We start from the raw sequence: 24,029 nt of genomic DNA on the forward strand, positions 1-24,029 counted from the left end.
ATGCAATGAATTAGGAAATGGCTGTTACATGGCTCATTGGCCTATTTAGTGCCTCACAGTGAGACTTAAGTGGTATGGTTTCCTTTACAGATGACCACGAGGATGAAGATGCTGTTGTCAACCGAATATCGTGAGTGAAGCTGATTTTAGTGTTTTCTTTTTGATAGAAAAATATAACTTAGAAAATCCAGAAAGCAGTGTTGACTGAAACTTTTCAGACTAACTAGTTACTTCATTTTTTGTTCTAAGTAGAAACTAGAAAACTTGGTTTGTTTTTATTAAAGTGAACATATGTAAGAAAATATAAGTAAAGAAAGTAAGTAACCTGCATGAAGAAGGAAAAAAGCGATAAAATACATGTAAAATTATTTGAATGCCCTGTTACAGCTTAGAGCTGAAGCGATTGATTACAGAAAACTGAGCTATTTTGATAATAGATGTTACGAAAAACCCTGTTATGAAAAACTACTCACATAAATTGAAAAAAAGTGTTGCACGAACTCACTGATGACCACTAATTCTCTCAATGTGTTACTTAAGCCAGAAGTATCACAAATACCTCGGGCTAGAATTACACATCACAGGCAAGGATGCTTGTTGTGGCCACATGCATCCTTCCTTTTTGAGTCCAGCTGAGGAAAATGGTTCTCAGGGTGCAGCAAAAATAATGGAAAGCCTTTCAGATTAATGAGCTTCTTTAGTGATATGGTGGAGTGGTGACTTTATACTGTCCCACTGAGGACCACTGAGCAGATGGTCACTCCCCTGGGCCCAATCTGGAAACCCACTGCCAATTGCACGCTGCACAGACACAGCCAGTCCATGTCTTTTGTTCCAGGACTCGGGCAGGGGAGTGGATAAAATGAGGAGTAGAAGCATGATTGAAAGAACAGATTGACATTGAGCCTGTTGGCAGTTAAATCCAGTGTTATCTGATTGGTCACTAAATAAGTTAATTCCTCACTCGCCTTTTCTTATTAATTCCTGTCATGCTGTAAACCAAGTGACTCTTTTATAATATAACATATAATCCGAAATTAATCCTTCAGTAACCACGTAACCAAGCTTGTAACATATAATCGGATTTGAAAAAGAAAAAACGGTGTTATTACCTTGTTTTGATTCTGCATGTGTTAGTTTTTATCTCGCCTAGCCCTAACACGTGTGTGTGTCTGTTTTTTTTTTTTTCCTTTTGTCTGTTTGTGTATGTGTGTTTGATTCCATTTGCAGATTATACTTGTGCACCTTCACCCTGGCAGTGTCGGGTGGTGCCGTCTTCCTACTGCCTTTTTCAATCATTAGTAACGAGATCCTCCTCTCCTTCCCCAAAAACTACTACATTCAGTGGCTCAATGGCTCCCTCATTCACGGTCAGTGGATCACACAGTTCGTGTGTCTTTTTAGTTTAATGAACTGATGTTCTGTCCTTTTCTTGCCCCTTATAATATGATACTGTTGCTTTTCAACATATTTAGAATAACATTCATGTCAGAATCAGCCCATGTGTTGATTAACATCATGTGCAAATTGCGATGGACTACTGCTTACATAAGTACTAGTTTAAGAAACAGTTGTCTCATAATGTAATGTCATTTTTTTTTTTTTTAACTTTTGAAATAGGAATTTATGTTTAAACACTTAATATTTGGAAAGCTAACTAACCTTTCTCAGGCTGTTTTCCACCATAGAATTCCTTTAAAAATTAACACGTGAGCTTCTAATACAGTATGATTTTTTTCAGAGAGTAATTTGAGTCTTTGAACATTCAAGTCAATAATAGTTTCTTTAAATCCAGTTTCACTTTGTGCTGTAACGACTACAAAAACTGAGAACAGATTAACAAACATGCAAACCTGCTTGACTTTGATGTTGGTTATTGTGTTGCATGTCTTAAATTCTGAGTTGACTAAAGCATTTTTTTTGTTTCTTATTTCTTAACTAAACATTTTTAGAAACATGTAAAATACAAAAAGGAAGATAAAATGTATTACAACATGACTGGGGTTTTCTTAATAATGCTGAAATAATATGGATTCTAAATTCTGCAAACAATCAACTACATAGACACTGTCAAGTCAGTGTCAAACACTGTTGTTAAAGCTGCTGAGTGTCCCAACATCCACCAGGGGGCATTAGAGTCCATGAGTTGGACATGACCAAGGACACTTGCTGGGTAAAACCCTGTGTTAGCAGTTTGCCTCACAACTACTGTGTAATAATGTTCAAGGGAAGGCACTCATAGTCTGGGAAACTGCATTTGTGGGAGTGAAAAAAGTCACATTATCACATTAATAATAAAGCTAACGATTGATTCAGAATATATGGTTTGTGTATACAGCAGTATGCATGCACACTCACTCATATGTCTGGTTTCCGCAGGTCTGTGGAACCTGGTGTCGCTGTTCTCCAACCTTTGCCTCTTTGTCCTGATGCCCTTTGCTTATTTCTTCTTGGAGTCTGAAGGATTTGCGGGATCAAAAAAGGTACAGGTTAGCTGTGGTATTTATATGGATCATTTTTTAGCTTTGTTTATTCTCTTTGTGGTTAGGTTAGGTTACTGACTATCATAAAAAAGGCATTAAAAATGGAAAATAAGTCTGAAGTCTGATAAATCTGAAACATTTACAAACTAAGGCCTGAAGAAATATAAAACTTTGAAAATGAAAATGTGGGACCCTGTTTATTTTTTCCCTGTTGACATATTTTGTATATTTCGCTATCAAATGCAAAAGGTTTCCCATCAACAGTTATAGCAGCAGCAGCAGGTGCCTAGTCCTTGTCCTCTCTCTGACTCACGCCACTGACCGTAACTGCCACCGCAGAAAGCTCATTAACCATGAAAGTCTGAATCTGGTCTTCGCCCAGCGCCACATCCTGACAAACCCTTCCAATAAGGCCATAGGCTGCAAACGCTTCAACACTGCTGCATCGGCCCCACTGATTTAAAGCCTGATTCCTTGTCACCCCCTCCCCAGCCCCCTAAAATAAAACTTCAAAAGGACAGGCTAATAATCGAGTTGTAAGGCTCAGCGAACTTCCTCGTTTAATTGATTACCCCCCCAAAAAAAGAGGCTGGGGGCTCGTGTTCCAAAAGTCCATAAAGTCGCAGCAACATGACAGCACAATAGAGCCTCGCAAAATGGAGGGGTAAAGATTTACTTTTAATACACCTCTATCCTGTGTCACAGTTTGAAACCTCTCTGGTTTATGTCCCTCCTGGCAAAAACACATAAAAATTAGTCTGTACTGTAGTGTATAGCCAGTTCTTTTCTTCCTCAGCCCCACTAATTTGTTTCGGTTGGATTTCTTCAACAGAGGGCAGGCCCTGATGTGTAGGCAGCAGGATGAGGGCCTCTTTCACGTTTCTCCTTTTTGTTCTTTTTCATTTTAGTGAGACTGTTTCTTACTACTGATCTTCTATAAATTTGCTCAGAGGAAGCACTGTTCAGTGTTGAGCTGCACTTCCAGGTATATACTGTGTGTGCACTAAGGAAGGGGTGGAGGTGACACTCCTGTAACGCCTAAAAAAAAAAAAAGAAACGAGCTGCCTGCAGAGTCAATCACACAACCGACAGCAAGGGGAATGTAAAATACAGATCCAGGTTTTTATAATGTGATATTATCCCCTTCCCCAATAACAACATTAGACCACAATGTCATAAGGTTTTATGTGGCATTTTAACCTCCTGGGCTAATGTTATAGCGCTACGAGGTCCTTTTGACTGCGGAAATGAAGTGAATGATGAATTTCACTACTAACGCTGTAAGTCAGCCTTTTCATGTGGCTGTGTTTACTTTTGACGATGTACTAAAAGACGCCACCAGAATAAAGATGGAAATGTGGATGTATTTTTTTTTTTTTTTAATGTTAACTGTTCAGCTCTTCAGAGGCTCTGTCACCTGAATGATTAATCGTTTCACAAATTGTCCAAATTGTGGATGAATCAGAGTGACTTAGGGTCTTGATGTCAGTTGTTATGATCGCGCTTTATTTGCTGCTGTAAAATGTCTCCCTCTTTACTGCTGTGTTCTGAAATCTTTGCAGAAGAGCTGCATCACTGAGGCCACTAAAGGTCCTTGTGTATTTCTGGGGTTCTGTGCCATGGTGCCTTTGTGCCCTTGCATCTCGCAAACATAGCAATACTCTAAATAAAGTACACATTCTTGGGATGTTTTTAGTTTTCACTTTTTATATGTCCCATTATCTGTTATGTTGTCTCCACACCACCAGTAGATGGCATTATATTGATGAGAGCCATCTGTGTAATCCTTATTGAGACGATCACTGTGATCAGACTGTGAAGACATAAGCACAAGCCTTTGTTCAGATTTCTATTTATATCAGGGCACTTAAACTGGCTCAATAATTATACGTGATGAGTGTGATATCTTGAAACTATATTTACTCACAATTAGATCAAGGTAAAAAAAAGTTTTGACAGACAACTTCCTGGTCTATTTCTAGTGCAGTCTAATCTTACATTTTTAGAACCAACTCTTAGATGTTTATTATCTCTAGCTAAATTATTGTGAATTTTGTTTTGATGAAGAGTTCCAATAAGTTTTGATTTTTTAGTTTTTTTCCCTAAACAAAGGTTTTTGAGTGAAGAAACCATGTAAATTGTGGAAGGTATGCTTTGCAGTGAGTAGTCTTTTGGTCTTACCCATAGTATTGAAATGTGTTTGATCCTGAAACGAGTTGGAACGAGTCTGACCCCCTGACTGACCTAGCAAAGGGCCAACAGGTTTCATCTGGTAGTTAAAGAAACTCCTCATCAATCTCATCCTAAGCCCTAACCCGCCGATGATGAGAAGTGTGTTTATTGTGGAGGGAGAGGAGGGGAGGGGGTGAGAGAGAGAAAACGTCTCGCCAAGCAAACCCGCGTGGTGTTACTAAGATACTCTTCTTTGTTGGAGCTCCACAATGGGGGCCTGGATATTTATTTCAAATCTCCTGCACATGCAGACATTTTTCCCAGGCCTTCTTTCGGGCAGGGCCGGCCGGAGAATATAAAGTGGTGTTTACATACCTTCCTTTAAGGTCACAATGTCTCCCTAAAGCTGCCTGTTACAATGTTCGTAACCATGGCAACATATTAGTTCGAGCTGGGAATTTAAAAAAGAACAAGCGAGTTGCTCAGGATTTTTTTTTTCTCCTCCTCTCGTGACTCAGTTTTTCTAAACTAAGCAATAAGTTCTGAAACTTAACTGATTCTGTACCAGAGTTTTTAGTTGTTTTTGGTGATTTTAAATTAAGACGTCCTCTATCATGTGTGGACTGAGTTATCTGAACACTTTGAGAATGGCAAAGTATTATGTTGATAGGTTGCTAGGTGTACTTGGTGCTAACCATTTCTGTAATCAGAACATGCTGCCATCACTGTAGGATGGTAAAACTTTAAACTGAAAACTTGAAAACCAGCATGGATGGCCTAGTCAAAGAGTTCTAATTCATATTACTGAAGTCCAACTTTTGTGACAACGTTTTCTTTTTCATGCCAAACCCCCCCCCCAAGTCTGAACAATACGACGTGATGCCGATCATTTTCCATGCTCTCGTGTCATTGGGACTTTATTAAGAAGTCTTATTAAGAGTCTTTAGAAGTTCATTCTGCAGCTTTACAGGGGAGTGTCCCTCTCCTCTGCTTTCTGTCTTTGACACGGTCACTGCGCTGTGGCCGACTGGTTGAAGGATACACTAATAAGGTCCTGGGCATCTGGCATGTCTTTAGCAAAGAGGGCAGTCCTTTTTGCTGGGGAGCAAAAAAGGACCCTGCCCCCTCCCTCACTTATTACGCTCTTGGCCCTTGTTCCACACGTCCCTGACAGTGAGCAGAAGGATGGTCCGCGGGATGATCTCTGCCACCGTCTGCTGACCCGCTAAGGATTGATGGCAGCAACTAGGAAGCTCCCGCACCACCTAACTCTCTTCTTTTATCTGATTCCTTTGCCCTGCGCCTTCCCAAGTATCATCTCTCACTCTCTCTCACACTTGTCCATTATTGCGTTCGGCTTCCAGAGGTGAACTCTCTGCTGGATTCACCAGTCGAAGCACTACATCAAAGACAGTGGCAGATTGTGCTTTAGTTTTTCTGCAGCTAGCACAGGCAAGGCCAGAAGCTTGTGAACTGTTTCCAAGCCCTCTGCGGCTTTGTGTAATTGGGTGGATTTGGAGGTTGATTTACTCGGCTGCTCATGTGTCCGTCCGTCTCTGTGTGCGTATGTGAATTGCTGTCCTCTCTGGCCACTACATGCTTTTCTTGGAAGTCTCTCCAGCCTTGTAGAACATAGCTGCAGTTAACCAGCCCCTCACTCGATGTCAGTGTGAGGATTGGGGGATGCTGAATATTTCAGAGCTGCTATATTTAGAGGTAGTTACACATTTAGAATGGCAAGAATAGAAACTTTCAGCGGGTGCTCTGAATGCCAAGGCACAGGTCTTTTTCTTTTTTTTCCTCCATCCCTTCACCAGTTGACAGTTTCATCTCTGATCAATGATGATGGCTTAGTTGGATTTTCCTATTTTTATACCATATTTCTTTCAAAGCACACATTTGCCCTTCCTTACCTTTGTGATGGTGCACAAAGGACTCCGTTTTTCCTTGCAAGAAGACAGACAGGACTTTCAATGTGCAATGTCATGCATGAGGATGGATCAATGAAACCAATCAGGCCTCTCAGTTCAGTGTCCTTTTTCTCTTGTACAGTCAAATCGCGTCTGACACTCTGGATTGTTCTTCCAGCAAGGCAGGAACCAGGGATGACAGTAAGGGAGGTGACAAGCATTGCCTTTGCCCTAAATGATCTGAATGGGTAATGATTTGAGTCTTATAAATGATTGAGAGACCTATCTAAAGGGAATACACCTTCAGCATGGCATGGGCAGCTTGTTAAGGTGGACTGGTGCGCTTGAGCAGACGCACGTCCTCGTGTCCTGCTTGCTGCCTTCTGCTTGTCCTGATGCATCCTTAAGAGAGCGCGTGTGGGACGTGGCTGAAGTCCCTGAAAGCATTCCTCTCTCACCTCTCTCACCTCAGGGGAATGAGATGCGCTCAGACGTTGACTCCACTCCTCCACCAGTCTCTCTCTGTTGTCCTCTGTCTTTATTTCTCTCTATTGCTCCACGTCTCCCTCTATTTTAGTAGGCGGTGCTGAGCATTTTCCCCATTGCCCAGTTGAGTTGGGCTGTGAGATGGTTGATTGCTTCATCCATGTAGTGTACGCGGAGTATGTGTATCTGTGAGCAGAAGAGCATGAGGCAGTCAGCAAAATGTCAGATTTGAGGCTTAATTTTTAGTATTATTGTTAATGGAATAACAGCAAATATAGCTACATGGTTCCCTTAAGATATGTTATCACTGTAGTGTATTTATTAATATTCTATTTTATTTCATATATATTAAATATTTTAGGCTTATATCAGGTCAACAAAAGGTTCTATATCAACCCCTCTAACATTACCTGTCTAGTGGCTGCAGTGTCCACCTTGGCCACACTGGGGCACTCCAGACCCTGCCCACTTTCCTCTCTGTTGTGCTAGAAAATTCTACGCTCACTCACTGAGGCTTTTCCAGAATATCCCCATAAGAGGAGGCGAGAGGCATGTACATGACAATTGATTGCTTATGGTGAAAGGATGCAACAGGGGATTTTCAACCCCAGACAATGAATGGAATAATCTTAAGTCCCTATATCAATATCCAAAGTATGGACTGAATGGGTCAGTAATAATGTGTAAATTTACCAAATATGTGTTTGACACACAAATGTGGTTTGTCAGAGAGGAGCATGTAAAAGAGATGAGAGCTTGGGATTGAGTTAGAGGTGCACTGTAATTTGCATAGGGTAGAAGACAGCTGAAAATTATAATACAAGAACTAGAACTAGTTTGGTTGACAGTCATGAACTGTGTTGGGGAACTAAGAAAAAAACAAACCAAAAAAAAAACCAAAACAACTTTGTCTGATAATCTGCAGAATTAAAACCATTTCCATTCTATAAAGTGGCTTTGTGATTAATGGGGAACTTTCAAAGAGAGACCCCTTTCATGTACCTGTTGGCAAATACTGAACAGCAGCCACACAACAACCATTATTTTAGCTGGTAACAAATTGCTCACATGTACCCAATTTAAGCAGCGCTCCAAAAGCAGAGAGAGCCCTTGTTATCCTGCGCCTGGTAGCCTACCTGATGTGTATGAGAACGCCTATCTATCTTACAGTGCTAGACGGCTCAGCTCTCCAGCAGGGCGGGAAATGGAAACTGTGTGAACAGGTAGAGGAGGACTTTATTAACCACTCAGCAGTTTGTGACCCGGAAAACCCAAATTACCCCAAAACCCTCTTGTCTGCCCAGCCTGGGACGCGACCGTGGTGCTAAGGGAGCTCCTAATCAACCCCAGATGGGGGGCCTGCTCTTGATCGCAGACAGTAGCTGACCCAGCCAGGCTTCATGCTCCTTACAGCAGACCCCCGCGCCCCCTCCTTTTTTTCAATTTCACCCCTGCCACCACCAGCCCTATTAGACTCACTTTATAGACCTCAATATGTGTATAAAAGAGCTGTTTTACACAGAAATGCGTGGGAGCGTTTATGTCATGTTTGTGTGCTGTGAATGGAAATGATGCTGTTTAGTAGGAGCGAGGCAGGATGGAGTGACGAGGGAGATGTCTAGTAAAATGAATCTTGTTTGGTGTTTAAATGCAGCTTAAGCTTAATTACAGCTCAGTGCAATGAACAACAGTTTGATTAATAGGTGTTTTTTTTTTTAATGAAACTAAGTTTAAAATACAAATCTTTGTGTTACTGATTCCAAATGTTCAACAATATCTAAACAGATGTCTTTCTTTTATGTGCATTTTTTACTGTCAGGGCATTAAGGCACGTATTCTTGAGACCTTTGTGATGCTCTTCCTGCTGGCTTTGCTCATCCTGGGCATCGTGTGGGTGGCATCAGCACTCATTGACAATGATGCAGCCAGTTTGGAGTCACTCTACGGTATGTTTTAAAGGATTCTGTGCCATTTGTAAGGAATTGTTTGACAATTTTAGAAATGCAGTGTTAGATGAGAAGATTGATACAGCTGTCATGCCACCACTGTGTATTAACTATAAAGCTTGAGCTGCAAGTTGTTTATCTTAGCTTAGGAGAAAGACTGGAATTAGGGAAAAAGCTAGCTTGCTTCACTGCAAAAACATGGCCACCATCTTGCATATAACTGTCCTTTTACTAAATGAATATATTTTGTCCTGTAGATCTTTGGGAATTTTACCTACCATACCTCTACTCCTGCATATCTCTGATGGGAGGACTGCTTTTGCTAAGTAAGCCATTTACCCTAATCCCATACACACTGAAGCAAAGACAATAAATTCAGTTACCATCAGGTTGTTCACAAACTGCAGTGATTAAAACACACAAGCTGATCATGCTGTTTTCTGTCTGCTATACAGTGTGCACGCCTGTGGGATTGTCCAGGATGTTCACTGTCATGGGGCAGTTACTAGTGAAGCCAACAGTAAGTAATAGTTTGGATTAAATATTTAAATATACACAATTTTTGTAAAGGGTTTGGTCAATGTAAAAAGTTTATGGAATAGTCTCAATTCCAGTTTTTTTTTTTTTAAACAAGATGTTCTCTTTGAAAGAGACTCAAACTTGAATAGATCATCTCAGACTCAAACCCACTTTGTTCCACCTCTCGGAAAGATGTCCATCTCAGTTGGCCATTCACATTCCTGACAGAGGACTACAAATACATCACCAACTCATCCTCCCATCTGCCATCTCTCCAGTCCCACTTTGGGCCTAATTATAACCCATTTCATCTCTTCCTCCTCTGCCCCCCTCCCCTTCAGATCCTGGAGGACCTGGATGAGCAGATTTACTGCATCCATTTGCAGGAGGAAGCCCTTCAGAGGAGATTAAACGGTATGTCTGTGGGAGACGTGTTGGCACATTATAGGGGAGGGGAGGGGTTGACTGCCCTATTGGGTGTGATGGAGCATGCCACACTGGAATCAATTAGCATTGAAAATTCAGCTCGGCGCGCACACATGCACAGAGAGACATTCACAGGAATCCAGACGCACTTGACACCAGCCTTACTCTACCACTGTCTTACTCTCATAACTTTCTGCTTAAGGGCAAGGCAGCCACCATGGCCTGGGCCATATTTTATGTTTAGGAAGTTTTTAAGGATCCATTTAAGACACCCCAGTGCCACTGTCACCGCTGGCGAAATGATTGCCTCATTTAATGTCAGGCCTAGAATGGTAGCCTGGGTAATAGGATGGAAATGAAATCTTTTACAAGAAGTTTTGGCTTGGTCCTCTGGACATTAAAGAGCAGGGACTTTTCAGTGACTTCTGAAAAGAAACCAGGAGCCTTGTACTGTTTTCTGGACTTGGGCACAAAGGGAACGTTTAAAGCGTTCAAGGATGGTGACGATGTTATTTTTTTAGCCTGCATTTCCTTTTCATGTCTGTGTACCCAAACTCCTTGTTTGACGTTGAATAATCTGAAAAAGCAGGAAGTATTTAGGCCAGGTTCCAAAACCTACTTTAATATTAACTCAAGCACGCAACCAAGTGTACAGATGCGAGTAAATGAAGAGGATGAGCGTCCTTTCAAACCAGGGAGGTAAGGGAGATCACTCCCTGATAACACTTGTTTTTGAATGCTACGCCGGCCACCTCCATAGACTGCCACCTAAGCGTATGGTTCCTTAGGGCTCATTCCTCACTGCAATGCTTTGAACTAAATGATAGAATAATTGTAATCTGTTCCTTATCATCCGCAAGGCTGTTTGATCTTTACAAGTCACTGTGAGGCAAAAAAAAAAAGAAAAGTGGTCAACATCTCCATGTGCGCGCTGAGGCCAAGCTGCAGTTCATTTTTGCCCGTTAAAGAGGTGGGAATTAAAGGCTAAGGAGGATGTTGACATGAATGCTTCTTATGCACACACTGTATGTACATGCACACACATAGGTGAAACTGAAGGCTAGAGTGGTGTTCCTTTGATCTGCTGAGAGCGCTGAGTAGAAGGCAGTTCAGGAACAGTTCACAGGACACACTCCAGAGGTGAGCAATGCTGTCTCCTTGCTTCACCTGTGTTCTCTCTGCATCCAGCTCCTCTAACAGATTATCCTCTTACACAGTTTGTGTTTGTAGATGTGGACGGTTGAGCCACATCAGTTGATGCATCTATGTTTATTTACACGTCTGGGCCTTTGTTGTACTGCCTCTACATGCAATCGCCCATTTGTAATGACACTGTTGACATTTTAAATCTTGCAGATCAGAAGGTTGTGGCTTAAATTGGCTGACTGGACATGTGTGTCTGTTTTCTTTGTCAAGGGCATGATGAACCTAATAAGTACAATGTTTAGAGACATGCCCGTTGAACTTCTAGATAAGCTGCTAACACTCGACTTACGAGAAACTTCTGTAAAATTTTGCTTTCACAATTGTGCATTCCTTCGTTACTGCTTTTAAATGCCTTTAGACTAAGGTTTATAAGAAGTGTAGATGAATTTGTAATTGGTTCTGAAATGAATAGTAAGTTATTGTATTCAACTGACATAAAATGAATTTGCAACAGTTTTGATAACTGATTAATCATCAATCAAGTTACGTTTCGAGCAAAACTACCAAACTACTGCTTCCATGGCATCAGAGTTTCTGATCAGGAGCATTTCTTTATGGCTTCATTACACACGGTTTTAACTCAATACTTCACGTAGGTTAATAATACAAACCTCTAAAGTTGCTTTCAGGAACATGGAATCTAATCTTGCATGTTGTACCCAGTTAAATGACTGCTGTATGTATGGTTTCAACAGGTAATTTGGCACAGAAGGTACAATCTAATAACCAGAGCCCACAAGTATACTGCAGCACAGGCAATGTGGCACACATACTTGTCCACACTGCCCTTTCAAGACCCTGATCTGCTGATATCAGAGCAACAGAGCGCCTGTCCAGATGCTATGCGGCGCAATGACCTTGCCAGTGCCTCTGTTGTCTCAGCATGGTGTTTAGCATATTTGTAGATGACGTAATTTTTCGACTGTGGTGAAGGTTGGAGAGGATACGTTGAATTACTCTGGGCCTTCCTGGCTGCCAGAAGCCTCACTCAGCATCTCTGCCTCGCTGTAACTCAGTCTCTTACTTGATGCTGCCAGCAGAAGGAGAAGGATATATTTAACTTCAGCTTGGAATGATGTCATTTAAGATACTGCAGTTGAATTTCTCACCATTTCACCCTGCTGCTTAGAACAGATGATGATATTGTTCTTTGTCTTTAGTTTGATCTATGACTCGTCATTGGTGTTAAGAATCTGCTTTTCATTTGATCAATGATTTATCTGTGCAGGGTGACGGATAAGGCCGTGTTTGGATGTGTTATGCACATAGGTGATAGATCAGTTCACTTGCGGCTGAGCAGATTTGGCTTCCCCGAGGCAATGTGTTCTGTTGATCTCTGGAGAAAAAGAGCTGTTGAACTGTCCGTGACATTTTCTGTTGTGTTGCGACTGCATTTGCTCGGAGGGTTCAAACTTTCCCCTGCTTAGATACCGGGACAGGTATCTGTGAGGGCACAGACAAGACTGTTAACTCTCTCTCCCTGTCTATCTCACTTCTTTTGCCTACTTAAACCCATCCAGACAGGGCGTGCCTTAATGACAGAGGGAAGAAAATGGTTTGATCAAAGTGATTGGTCCTTCACTCTTGTAACAAAGATGAAAGATGGTATTTTTATTGCACGCTAGTAACAGTGTAACACTGAACTAATTGGTCTTGATCTGCCAATCACCCCAGGGGATGCAAATGGATACTCCTCCACTTTGGCTCTAAGGGGCCTCTACGCTAGTGCGTCAAGCTGGAAGGAAAACAGAGTAAAATAGATAAATTAGCCTTAAATGAGCTGGCCTTGTGGTTTTCCTGGAGAATCCCTTGCTGTCTTCTCCAGCCCACTCAACCAGTTGTGGCATGTGCTAGACAGCTCCTGACACAAGAGATTATTTTTACTTGTTTGAGATCACATTGTTATGTTCTGAGCAGGATTACTTGTTTTGATGGGACTGCTTAATGAAGATAAAACAAATAGCATATGCTGTGGAAAGTCAGTGACAAATTAACATCCTCTTAATCAGGACATCATCTTTTATTTATTCTGATTTAGTGTATGAGATGTCTGAAAATACTCTTGTACATCTGAAGAGTAACTAGATTCAGTTGTACAGATAGAGTATACATATCGCACAAATAAGTGTATCTTATCTGTGTAAGAGTTGAAAAAAATTATTTGGCTTTTTTGGTAATTGATTCATTATTTCAGTTGTTTAATCAGAAAAAAATTCTGGTTCAAGTTTCTCAGTTTTGACATTTTTCAAATTTGAATATCTTTGGGTTTTTGACTGTTTTCATATACTTGTTAAAAAAATAATAGGCAGATTAATCAATAATGAACATAATTGTTAGTTGCAGCCATCGACAACATCAGCTCATGCAGGAAATGTAATTAATTTCATTGATTTCTTTTTCTGCAGGATCATCCTCACACACTTATCCTCGAGGAAGCTTTGCTCACCAGCTCAACAAAGAATTGGACAACATTAGAAATCAGAGAAATAAATTGGGTAAGTATTTGTATTATGTGACAGGTTTGATATATTTTGTCTTAAAACCTTGAACTGCCATGGAGGTATATGCCAAAGAAGTTGGCTTTTTACATATTGCTGACAGGCAGCCGCTTTCTCTCCGTCTGCCTTAATTTCTTAATTTGGATTTGGACCAAAACTGCCTGATAATTTTCCAGCCATTTTAGGATATTATAAATGAGGCTTGAGCCTTTTGGGGAGCAGGGTGGGGGGGAGGAGAGCACATAGGCACTTAGGATATTGGACAAGATGCAAACTTTATATTGTAGCAAGCCTTTTAGTGATGTCATTAATTTAGAAGGATGGTGCATATAAAGTGCACTTGGCAAACTTCTCGGGCAGGCAGGGTGGGTGCACTTTGAGAATAAGGAGAACTAACAAGGTTGGAAATAGAGAAAGAAAGTCAATATGGTAAGGACTAGAGGGCAGTCAAATGCACATCGTAAGAGGACTGTGGATGTCCATAACAGAAGACATAGTGCATGTGGACTAGAGGCTGTCATCAGTGTCTACAAACATGACTGATGAGCTGTGGAAATAAGAGGGAGATGGAGGATATAAATTTGAAATGTTTCATCTGGCTTGGAAGAATGAGACACATTAGTTTTCCACCACACGCACACATACATTCTGACCAAAATATAAATCACAGAATTAATTTTGCTGCATTTCTTTTCATCCAGGATTTATTATTGTTTCCACTAATTAAGGCAATGATGAGTGTGGCTAATTAAAGAGGAAGAGCATAATTTTTGAAGGTTATGAAATATATAACACCTGGAGGGGGTGATGGTTGTGATGAGAGGTGAGATTGTGTTTGATACACACACTCATGCTATGTTTTACCAAACCAAGCTGTACAAACCCTGTAAATAAAGCCAGAGGGTTTGAGGTTTCAGTAGCTGTCTTTGATGAACATATTAATTAACCACTGGTGGAAAGTGGTTTGTAATGGAGGAGTCTAGCTCATTACTGAATCTTGCTATTAAAAAGCTGCTTCTACATTTACTTCTGAAGACAAATAACCTCACACTTTGTCTCGCTCTCATTTCCTCTCAGAGAGAAGAAAGAGAGCATCAGGTTGGGAGAAGAACTTGTTGTATCCCATAGTGATGCTGATCCTGCTCACAGGAACGGTGAGTGCTGAGACTGACCTATCATTAAGCCCCAACTGTTTACTCATGGCGTATACAGCCTGGCTGGTGGCCACTGGGACTAACACTGCAGCTCAAACCCCATCCTCTTACAGTTTTCCCACAGTGTCTGGGTGGGGAAAGCACTTTTGTTTAATAGCTGTTTAAGACAATGCTGAATAGCCACCTGCAACAACTGTGATTTTCAACAGATTATAGTGTGGGAATACTATTTATGCCGTCTGATATTGTTAGATAAGGCAGAAAGGCCATGTGAGACGCACGGCACGTGCATCAAACAACCCCCACATTGTTCAGGTTTTGAGAAGCTTAATGTTGGAACAGTTAACAATCACAAGATGGTTATTATGCATTACCATACTTAAGGATCAGCAAGGCCTCTACAATTCAATTATATTATGATGCCGGATACTTTGAGGATTTGAACAATCTTTTTATAATTATACCATGTGTAAACAAATCTTTATCTTCCTCTCTGTCTGCAGACAATCTCAGTTCTTATGGTGGCACTGAATATCCTCTACCTTCTAGTGGATGAGACTGCCATGCCCAAGGGATCCACAGTAAGCCTACTGTCTAACTAACCGACGTTTTTACCGCCTTGACACACCATCACACTCCCAGAATATAAAGTGCAGCAGAGCCTGCCTATCAGACCTGCCATGTTCCTGGCGGAGACATAAGTCAAATTCCGGATATGCTCAGGTGCATGCTGAAAGAAAAGGCCCGACCAGATGTTAATCAGGCCCCAGCCTTGTGCCTCTGGTTTTGTTTTGGAAGTTCATTGAAAGTCATTTCACAGCAGTGTGCAGATTCAGTGAGGTGGCTACGTGTCTCAATTCCACAGTGGGTGCTTTTCCTCTGCAAAGGCAGCCAGGGCCAGGTGAAGGGCTCTTAATGTGAGGCAGACTAACTGAGTGTGGAATGGCTCTCAGAGATCCACATCTCCACCTAACATGCAATGTGTTTTAAGCTCTGCTTATCTCCTCTCACCTGCAGTGACAGAGGTGCGCGCGTGCATGTGCTTGCGCATGCGTTTGTGGTTGCATTCTTGTCTGAGAGGGGGCAACATAATGTATCCTATTTCTCCCTCATTTCATTTCGCGTCTTGCGGGCAACTGAGAGAGCTGCCCTCAACATTCCAATTATTTTATTGAGCAGAGATGTTTTCTTTGGCATGTCGCGTCGCAGAAAATCCCCCAAATTACACTTGTCATGCAGCTTGAAGCTGTCCTGCCTGACAGTGTGGCCCCACTAAATGGTTTATGCGTTTGTCGAGTTGGATGGAAGCCACACCTCTGATCTCATGGTGCTCCGAGGGGGGTGGGGGATGGGGGGGGTGTCTCATCTTCCAAAACAATCGATACTGATATGCTATCCATCTATCTACCTGTTAACCCTCCCCTCCACCTCTCAAACTCCATCCCTCTATCACAGACATTCCCTCAAAGTTACCTGCACACTGTCTGGAAAGAGAAAGGGACAGAGGAGAGAGAGTGATATAAAGAACAGGATGAGGTTCTGCTGGAGCATAGAGGCTCAGACTGTGGGAAAGTCAAATGAGGCCCTGATGTGCTGATTGTTGTGGGGGGAGAGCACAATGGAAGTGCCCTGTCAATGTTTGTCTTCCCTTCTAACTAAGCATCCCTCTGTAGTCCTTAGCATACTGAGCAGTCCCTGGCTCAACTTTACAGAGCAGAGGATGGAGGTGGAGGAAGAGCAGGGAGAAGAAGCAGGTGGATGGAGAGGAAGAGAATGCAAAGTTGTAGAAACAACAAGGGGGAGGAGGAAGAGGGAAAACAGGAGCTGCCACTGTCAAAGGACACGGTGTTTTACAGCTTGATGAACAAGCACTAAGAGGGACCAATAAAACTGTTACTGCAGGCCTTCCTCTTAGGTAGCCACCACACTTGACACTGTAATTTGTAAAATGGACAATTAGCTGCAACTGGACTGCAATTTTCACCTCACTAAAATTGCCCTTCTCTCAATCTACACAAACTTATATAAATGCACAAGCACCTTAAGTACGACTTCTTGACTTCTGTCCGACGACCCTTTGTTCCATGTCTGTTTACATCTTTACCCAGTGGTTGTCTAGGGCACTTGTTTAAAATCCATCCAACATCCGTTCTCGCCATGGCAAACAGTATGAATAAATATCAAATTCTATAGCAGTGATGTTCGAGGTTAGCAAGGTTAAATCCCTCTACTCAGCGCTAAAGACTGCAATCAACTCTCTCACTTTGCAATAATAAAACTAATTATGGTAAACCCATTCTTGAAATAAGGAACAATTTGACAATATGGTCTCACAGTGAGAGTGAGTGCACCAGCGAGACTACTGTTGTTGCCCTCTTTGCCAATAAATGTCTGTAGCTCTACAGTTAAGAAATTAGAAAAAATTATGTCGACATTTTTATGGCAAGATAAAGTAGAATTAAATACATGAAACTGCTACAGCAGAATAGATAACACAAATCATAGCTGTAATTACTTAAATGACTAAAGAAACAGCCACAATGTGGTGGTATTGGAGCAAATGGTATGTGAAAACGTGCACGTGTTATAAATCAACAGATGGATGTCTATGTACATATGGTGCACAGTAAAAAAAAAAAAAGCTTCCAGCCCCTATAATTAGAGCTACAAACGACTAAAATAAAATCATTCAATCATTTAATTACATCCCTGTAGAAGAGGAAAGGACTACCAGTGCTTTTGCTGTTGTTCTTGTCAAACAGTTTTAAATATAACAGTCTGTAGGATGATGCAGAGAGGATCAGGATTGCTGTTGATTTGTCACAAAACTAGGCAAACTGGTGTGATACCAGTAGGTTGTACTTTGTAAGATAAAGCACATAAGCGCTGTGTGTGTGCTTTCTCTTCCTCAGTATGTTCTCTGTCGATCTCCAAAGTGCAAGACTTCAGTTTGGAACAGATACATTTTCTGCAAGGTGGCTATACTGACACAAGCACATCCAGAACTACGTAGCTTAAGCTAATAGCACCTCCTATATATTATATTTGCAGTGTTTTTATAACTTTTCTTCTTCTATTTTAAAGCAAATTTAGAAAAAATACCATTACTTACAGGACCCACCTGAGGTCAAATGGTCACAACATAGCTCTGCATGTATGTGTGTGAGAGGTGCTGACAGCCTTGCCAATGCACAGGTATTGCACGGTGTTAATCTTACAAGCAACAAATGCAGTGTGTCTGCTGACTGAGCCGTGACAGGCAGCACAGGCGAATATACCAGCTGCCCCCCCACCCCACCCTCTCTCTTTGACACACACACAAACACACACTCCATCACCCTTCCTGCTACTGGAATAAAAAGAAGTAAAGAGTTGAAAGGAGGCGTACTGTGAAAGCTAGCTGTCCTGAGTGCACGCATACAGGCATACGCAAGTGCACACACACACTCTTAATGCATGCTCGCCTGCCCTCCATTAATAAATGACATCAGATGCTGTCTGCTAATTCCCTGTTTAAGAGAGAAAGAGCACTGCACCATGGCTCTGCAGTAAGCTCCCTGGGATGACAGTTGCATAAAAAGGCATGAAACAACCTGCCAGGCTTTCCTTTTTTCTTCAGGCTCTTTTACAAAACAAATCATGATAAGGACACTAAAGCTGGGTAAGAGGAAATAAAACGCAATTAAAAACATAAAAAAAATAAACTAAAAGTACGACCATGCTCTAAATATATACTGTGCATAAACATTGATGTAATTGGTTGCACTGTAATTATGCTTTAGATTATACAGTAATATTGTAGACTTTAGCGATTTGAAATGTACGGTACAGCTGTATGTGCATGTGATCTGGCATATCTACAAGATCTAAACAGCATTAAGTTTTGGGCAGATTTTAAATAACACAGAGCTGTAAATAAGTACGATTTCTAACTTGTATAAGTTGACAGTGAGCAGTACTGTAGATGCCCCATATAACACTGTGATCCTCCAAAGGATCAACACTGGTGCCAAGTCCAACAAAAGCAAATACTTATCAATTGACAACACTGATGCTTGGTATGTGCAGCGTATGTAGATGTATGTCTTTCTCCTGCTCCAGTTTCAAAAGGGGTTTGGGGGTTCAGGACGTGCATGCATGTGAGCGTGTGTGTGTGTGCGTGGGGGGTGGGGGGGTACGCACGCCTACTATGTTTGCTCTAGTATTTGTTTCGTTGTTTTTATGTTTTTGGCGTGCTTTCAGCCTCTACACTCTTCTTACCGTAAGCAATGTGCCGTTTTTGTTTGAACACCTGTTCACATATTGTATGATCGACAGTGATTTGAAAAGAGCCTCTTTCATCTTGTTCCATTCATTACTTAGCCAATTTGATTCTGTCTTTCTCAAGAGGGGAAATTCTTCGTGCACCGCGTACTTACTTTGCAGGATTTCTGTAATTGCATGTGTGTGCAACTGCCTGCAGTGCTGTCGTTTCCCATTTTCTTGTTTTTATTTGTGATGTGTTTATATAAGGCTGGTGTATGATGACATTGAATAACCCAGTTTTCTGTGTCTGTATCTCCATCTTCCAGGACCGAGGCATTGGGAACACCTCCCTGTCCACATTTGGCGTGGCGCAGGCAGTGCTGGAGATCATCCTCATGTTGTATCCTTTTAGTGACCTCCTCTTTGTCTGTGGCCGGAGTAGCATGCTCCATGGCCAAGAGCAACATTGTCCAGCCAGCTTTGTTTATCCAGGACATAGTTCAGCCACACACCTTCCGGAAGACATGTTCTGTCGTTTCGTCACCTTTTATCATAGGTGAAAAGGTGCAGAGTTGGGATACTTATAAAGACAGCACAATGAGGCTGTTTTTCTACCAACAGAGAAGTGTTTCTGGTCCTTGATTGATTTGCTCAACAGCTACTTGATGGTGTCTTCTGTCGTTGGCTTCTACAGCCTGCGTGTCTTCGAGGGGCTCACTCCCAGGAAGGATGACACAACCATGACAACGGTAAAGATGGGATGGAAGGAAAAGGGGTGGGGTGAAGTGGGGAAAGGGTGCTGAGATCACTCCTAAGGTGCTCATGTGTTTGGGACCCCCTGTGTTTCATGTCCCCCCCCTTGTCTCCCGCCTTCCTCTCTACTCCGGACTCCTACTGCTCACTAATGTTTTCCTCAGGCCCCTCAATGGCTTTAGTTGATCTGTCCAATATTTGTTTGTGGGTTGCGCAAACACTGGCAAAGTGCAAGCTTCTTTCTTGTACATCAGAGGGAGAGTAGAGTTTTTTTTTTGGGGGGGGGGGGGTGTGGAGGAGGATGTGTGCCCTGTTTGGCCCATAGTGGCACCTATTCACTTGGTAATGAGTTTGGGAGTGGTGAGGCTTGTTAACTAGCCATGACGCTCCAGTGAAAGGACTTGAAAGGACAATGGAGAGAACCTGGTAATGAGCAACTTCAGAGGTACTAATTGTACAATATGTGGAACCAATTTAACATCAAGTGGTGTGTGTATATGTGTGGGCATGTCACGCCTGAAACGGTAAATGCAATTGGTGCTTTTTCCTCTCAGTTCTCATAGTTTTCTCCCTTAAAAGCTGTACACTATGTGCATGAGTGATTTCAAATCTGATTATCTGTTTTAATTTTTAGATCATTGGTTGCTGTGTGTCAATCTTGGTCCTGAGTTCAGCCCTGCCAGTGATGTCCAGAACTCTAGGTGAGTACAAGAGTGTTTCTCTGCCTGTATTAGAGAGTGTGGTTATACTAGTTTCCTAATTTACACCTAATGTGTACAGATTAAATGTTCAGTGCAATAGTTCAACATTTCAGAAAACAGCGTTCCTCATTTTCTTGCTGAGAGTTAGAGAAGGTGGATAACAGTCTACTATCTGTCCTCTACAAATGAAGCTACTGTCAGCAGCAGCTTAGCTTAGCATAAAGACTGGACATGGATGGAACTGGCTAGCCTGGCTCTGTCTCAGTGTAACATAATCCACTAGTCAACATCAGCAACAAAAAGCAAGGAAAAAACAATCAAGGACTGAAATCACTGTGCCTGGATTGTCCTGCACATAACCCCACATAAAACTGCAAATGGTTTATACATTTCAGTTTTTTGTACAGGTTAAACAAACAAGATAAAACATGTTAATTATTGAACTTTAGAGGAGCTGGTAGGTGGATTTTTTTTAACCTTTACACAAAACCAGATTATCTGTTTCCATTCTTCATGCTAAACGAAGCTATCGGCATGTGGCTGTAGCGTCATATTTTGTGGAAATGAGAGTGGTGCTAATCTTTTCATCTAAATTTCAGAAAGATATAATTCACATTTACCAAAATGCAAAACTATTTCTATAAGAGACATATAGGTTGATCTGAATTTTCTGAGGTATCTTAATGAACTCGCAAAAGATAAACGGAATAAGTAAATGCTCCTCCCCCACAAGTTGAACTGCCACCAACACCAGACCATTAAGGTTAGCAAGTTGAATTCTCCTATAGTTTCCCATAGTGACGTTAGAAAGGAGTGCAGGGAGAAGGGGTAAAAATGACAGGAGTAGCACCATCACAATGGCACTAATAAACATGCAGAGTGCAGAGCACAGCTGTTCAAATAGCACTACTCTGTGTGTGTGTGTGTGTGTGTGTGTGTGTGTGTGTGTGTGTGTGTGTGTGTGTGAGAGAGAGAGAGAGAGAGAGACCAACAGAGTGGGAGAATGGGACGGAGCAAGCATACAGTGACTCATTGGGAGCTTTACAAAATATCAACAGGTTCTGCTTTGTGACACTGAATAGATGAAAAGGAATAAATGCATGAGACAGAGTTGAGGAAAAAAGGCCTCCCAGCAAAGGGGGGAGAAAAAAAAAGAGACATGGAGAGTTGAGTGTGACGAAGTGAGATGTTAAGAGACAAGAAAGGGTTTTGTGTGTTGATGTGAGGTGTTTTTTGTGTGTGTCAGTATGGGAAACATGCACTGTACAAGAGAATGAGGAACTATACTACCACACAACAGCATGCTGAATTTTCTCTGTTTTAAAAAATGTAGTGACAGATAGTGTTGTACCAAATATGAGAACGAGTTCCCGCACAGGTAATGGTTGTTTGGAGACTCCCAGTGCAAAGGCTATTTCATGTGGCTGAATGGCTGAAGTTTATGACTTTTACTTATAATTTTAGACTTTTAGACTTAGAACAAAATAATGGTGTAAACAGAAACTTGTCTTGTTTCTGTCTCAAATGCAAGCTGAACGTCAGACAAGGGGACCCAGAACATTGGTCACTGTCTAACCAGTGGTTATCTGTGGTCACCACAAGCAAAAAAATCTCTCCTACTAAACAGTCCTGTCCTTTTGGGAGCTATTTATTTTGACAAAAGTTGCCTGCTTCAGTGGTTCTTAGTGAAAAATGGAGTAGAGGGAAGCAGAATATGTTTACAGAAATGGGTGAAATTATCTGAATTTAAAAAATAAGTCCAGATTCGTGAATAGAGCTATTTTGGGAACTCAGCAGTTGTTGCAGTTAATCTCCCCACTCACCACCTGACAGTTACACCCAGTTACAGGTAGTACATGATAACACGCATTAACGTCTTGCTGTTACTTCCTTAATTTTTTTTTTGTTTATGATATAATGGCTTGTAAGAAATGTTAAGTATAACAGCTTATAGATATATGATCTTCTATTGAGATGTTTTTAAACTAAGGAATGACAATCTTTAGTTCACACACAGGGACAACAAAAAAGAATCTCCCTGTGCCATATAATCCTGATAAATCAGACTGCATCTTGGCTGCATGGCTAGCTGCATGCTAATGTCTCCAGCCCTGCCACTGTACCCCTGACATTTCAAATGCCAATAATCTTTTTACCCCCAATTAGATTTTCTCAAATTACCAAACCAAGATCAAAACCTTTGGCATTAGAAATGAATTTAGCTAGACCACAGTGGCGAGTTGTATCGACTGGGGTCTCCATCATCTCCCTCCCTGTGTCTTCACAGGCAATTTTGTTAAAGGTCCTTGATGCTTGCAAACTGCTTACTGCGGCTGTAAATACATCTCTCAAGACACTGAATCGATTGCCCGATCTAATTGACGACAGAGGTTGTGAAGATGTTACAGGAGAAGTAGAATGTCCAGAGACCAGGGCTTCTTCAGTGTGACACATCCGAGTATCATTTCTGCATACAGATGACTGAACAGAAGATTACTCTTTCATAGGTTTAACATATTGACGCAATATTCCATTAATCTCAAAGACATAAATGCCATTAGTAACTTTAAATACAATTGCACACAACAGCTTAATTATCTCCCTACATTCAATTGTTATTGGATGGTACAGCTAGCTCGTGGCAGGGTGCAGGAATGTGTCGACTGGTTGGCCAAAATGGATAAGTAGGAAAACAATAGGGTGCTGATGGCTTTCCAGGCAGCATGTGATCAGCTGTGACAGACGGTTTGAAATTGGTCTAGCAGTGTGGAGCCTGCAGGAGAAACTGCTACTTTATCTCTGTCTGAAGGCCCTGTGAGAGAGATGAAGTCCACCTGCACACCACCTTTGCTGCTATTCTTAGTCACCCATTCTTTCATATTCCGCTGGGAACAGTCCTTACATTACAGTACTGCTAACCAAGACACAGTCAAGTGAGGAAAGTAAGCATAAACTTTGCAGTGCAGTGGTTTTTTGTTTAAGTCTGAATGGATTTGTTTCCATCTCTATAAAATAAGATGCATATATAAAAATGGACGTGACACACATAGGACTGGTCTTGGACCCAAAATACAGAACAATAGACCAAGTATCCTAACAGTTACATCAAGGGAATATTTACTTTTATCCTTTTTCACACTGAGATTATAAGTGTAACGTACACGAAATTGTTTTTTTGTATGTAAGCCCTTCTTTCAGATTGAGCTTTTGTACTTGTTGAAAGAGCTGGCCCATTGGAGGGAGACACATTTCGAAGTGCCTCAACTGCAGACAGAGAGGACTTTCCTAAATCTTCCTATTTGCTGCAGCCCCGGGCTTTTGCTGGGAAGAATTTTGCTTATGAATACAATACTTCCCTTGCCAAGGAGGAACTTGGCAAAATTAACTTCAAGGGTTTTCTTGGGAGTTTTGTTTATTTTTCGGGAATTTGCAATGACTTGGAACTTGGGGAAAAACTCTGTTATCACACCTTTTTATGAATAGCCATTACAGGTCAAACTGAGCTAGCAGAAATGGCCTATTTTCCAAGG

General features: G+C 41.5%; 1 protein-coding gene across 1 annotated transcript in view; it reads left to right on the plus strand.

Annotated features, from left to right (window-relative positions):
* The window catches only part of lmbr1 (limb development membrane protein 1), a 32,119-nt gene that overhangs the window by 4,367 nt on the left and 3,723 nt on the right, over positions 1-24,029 (plus strand). The window contains exons 3-15 of the mRNA XM_041065550.1: positions 91-130; positions 1,231-1,370; positions 2,380-2,483; positions 8,871-8,997; positions 9,255-9,323; positions 9,453-9,517; positions 9,858-9,930; positions 13,554-13,643; positions 14,724-14,800; positions 15,304-15,381; positions 19,372-19,445; positions 19,704-19,794; positions 20,433-20,499. Coding sequence (XP_040921484.1) covers positions 91-130; positions 1,231-1,370; positions 2,380-2,483; positions 8,871-8,997; positions 9,255-9,323; positions 9,453-9,517; positions 9,858-9,930; positions 13,554-13,643; positions 14,724-14,800; positions 15,304-15,381; positions 19,372-19,445; positions 19,704-19,794; positions 20,433-20,499 — 1,095 coding nt within the window. The remainder of the gene's footprint in view (positions 1-90; positions 131-1,230; positions 1,371-2,379; positions 2,484-8,870; positions 8,998-9,254; positions 9,324-9,452; positions 9,518-9,857; positions 9,931-13,553; positions 13,644-14,723; positions 14,801-15,303; positions 15,382-19,371; positions 19,446-19,703; positions 19,795-20,432; positions 20,500-24,029) is intronic.

Source organism: Toxotes jaculatrix, chromosome 20 (assembly GCF_017976425.1).
Source record: "Toxotes jaculatrix isolate fToxJac2 chromosome 20, fToxJac2.pri, whole genome shotgun sequence".
Classification (NCBI taxonomy): Eukaryota; Metazoa; Chordata; class Actinopteri; family Toxotidae; genus Toxotes; species Toxotes jaculatrix.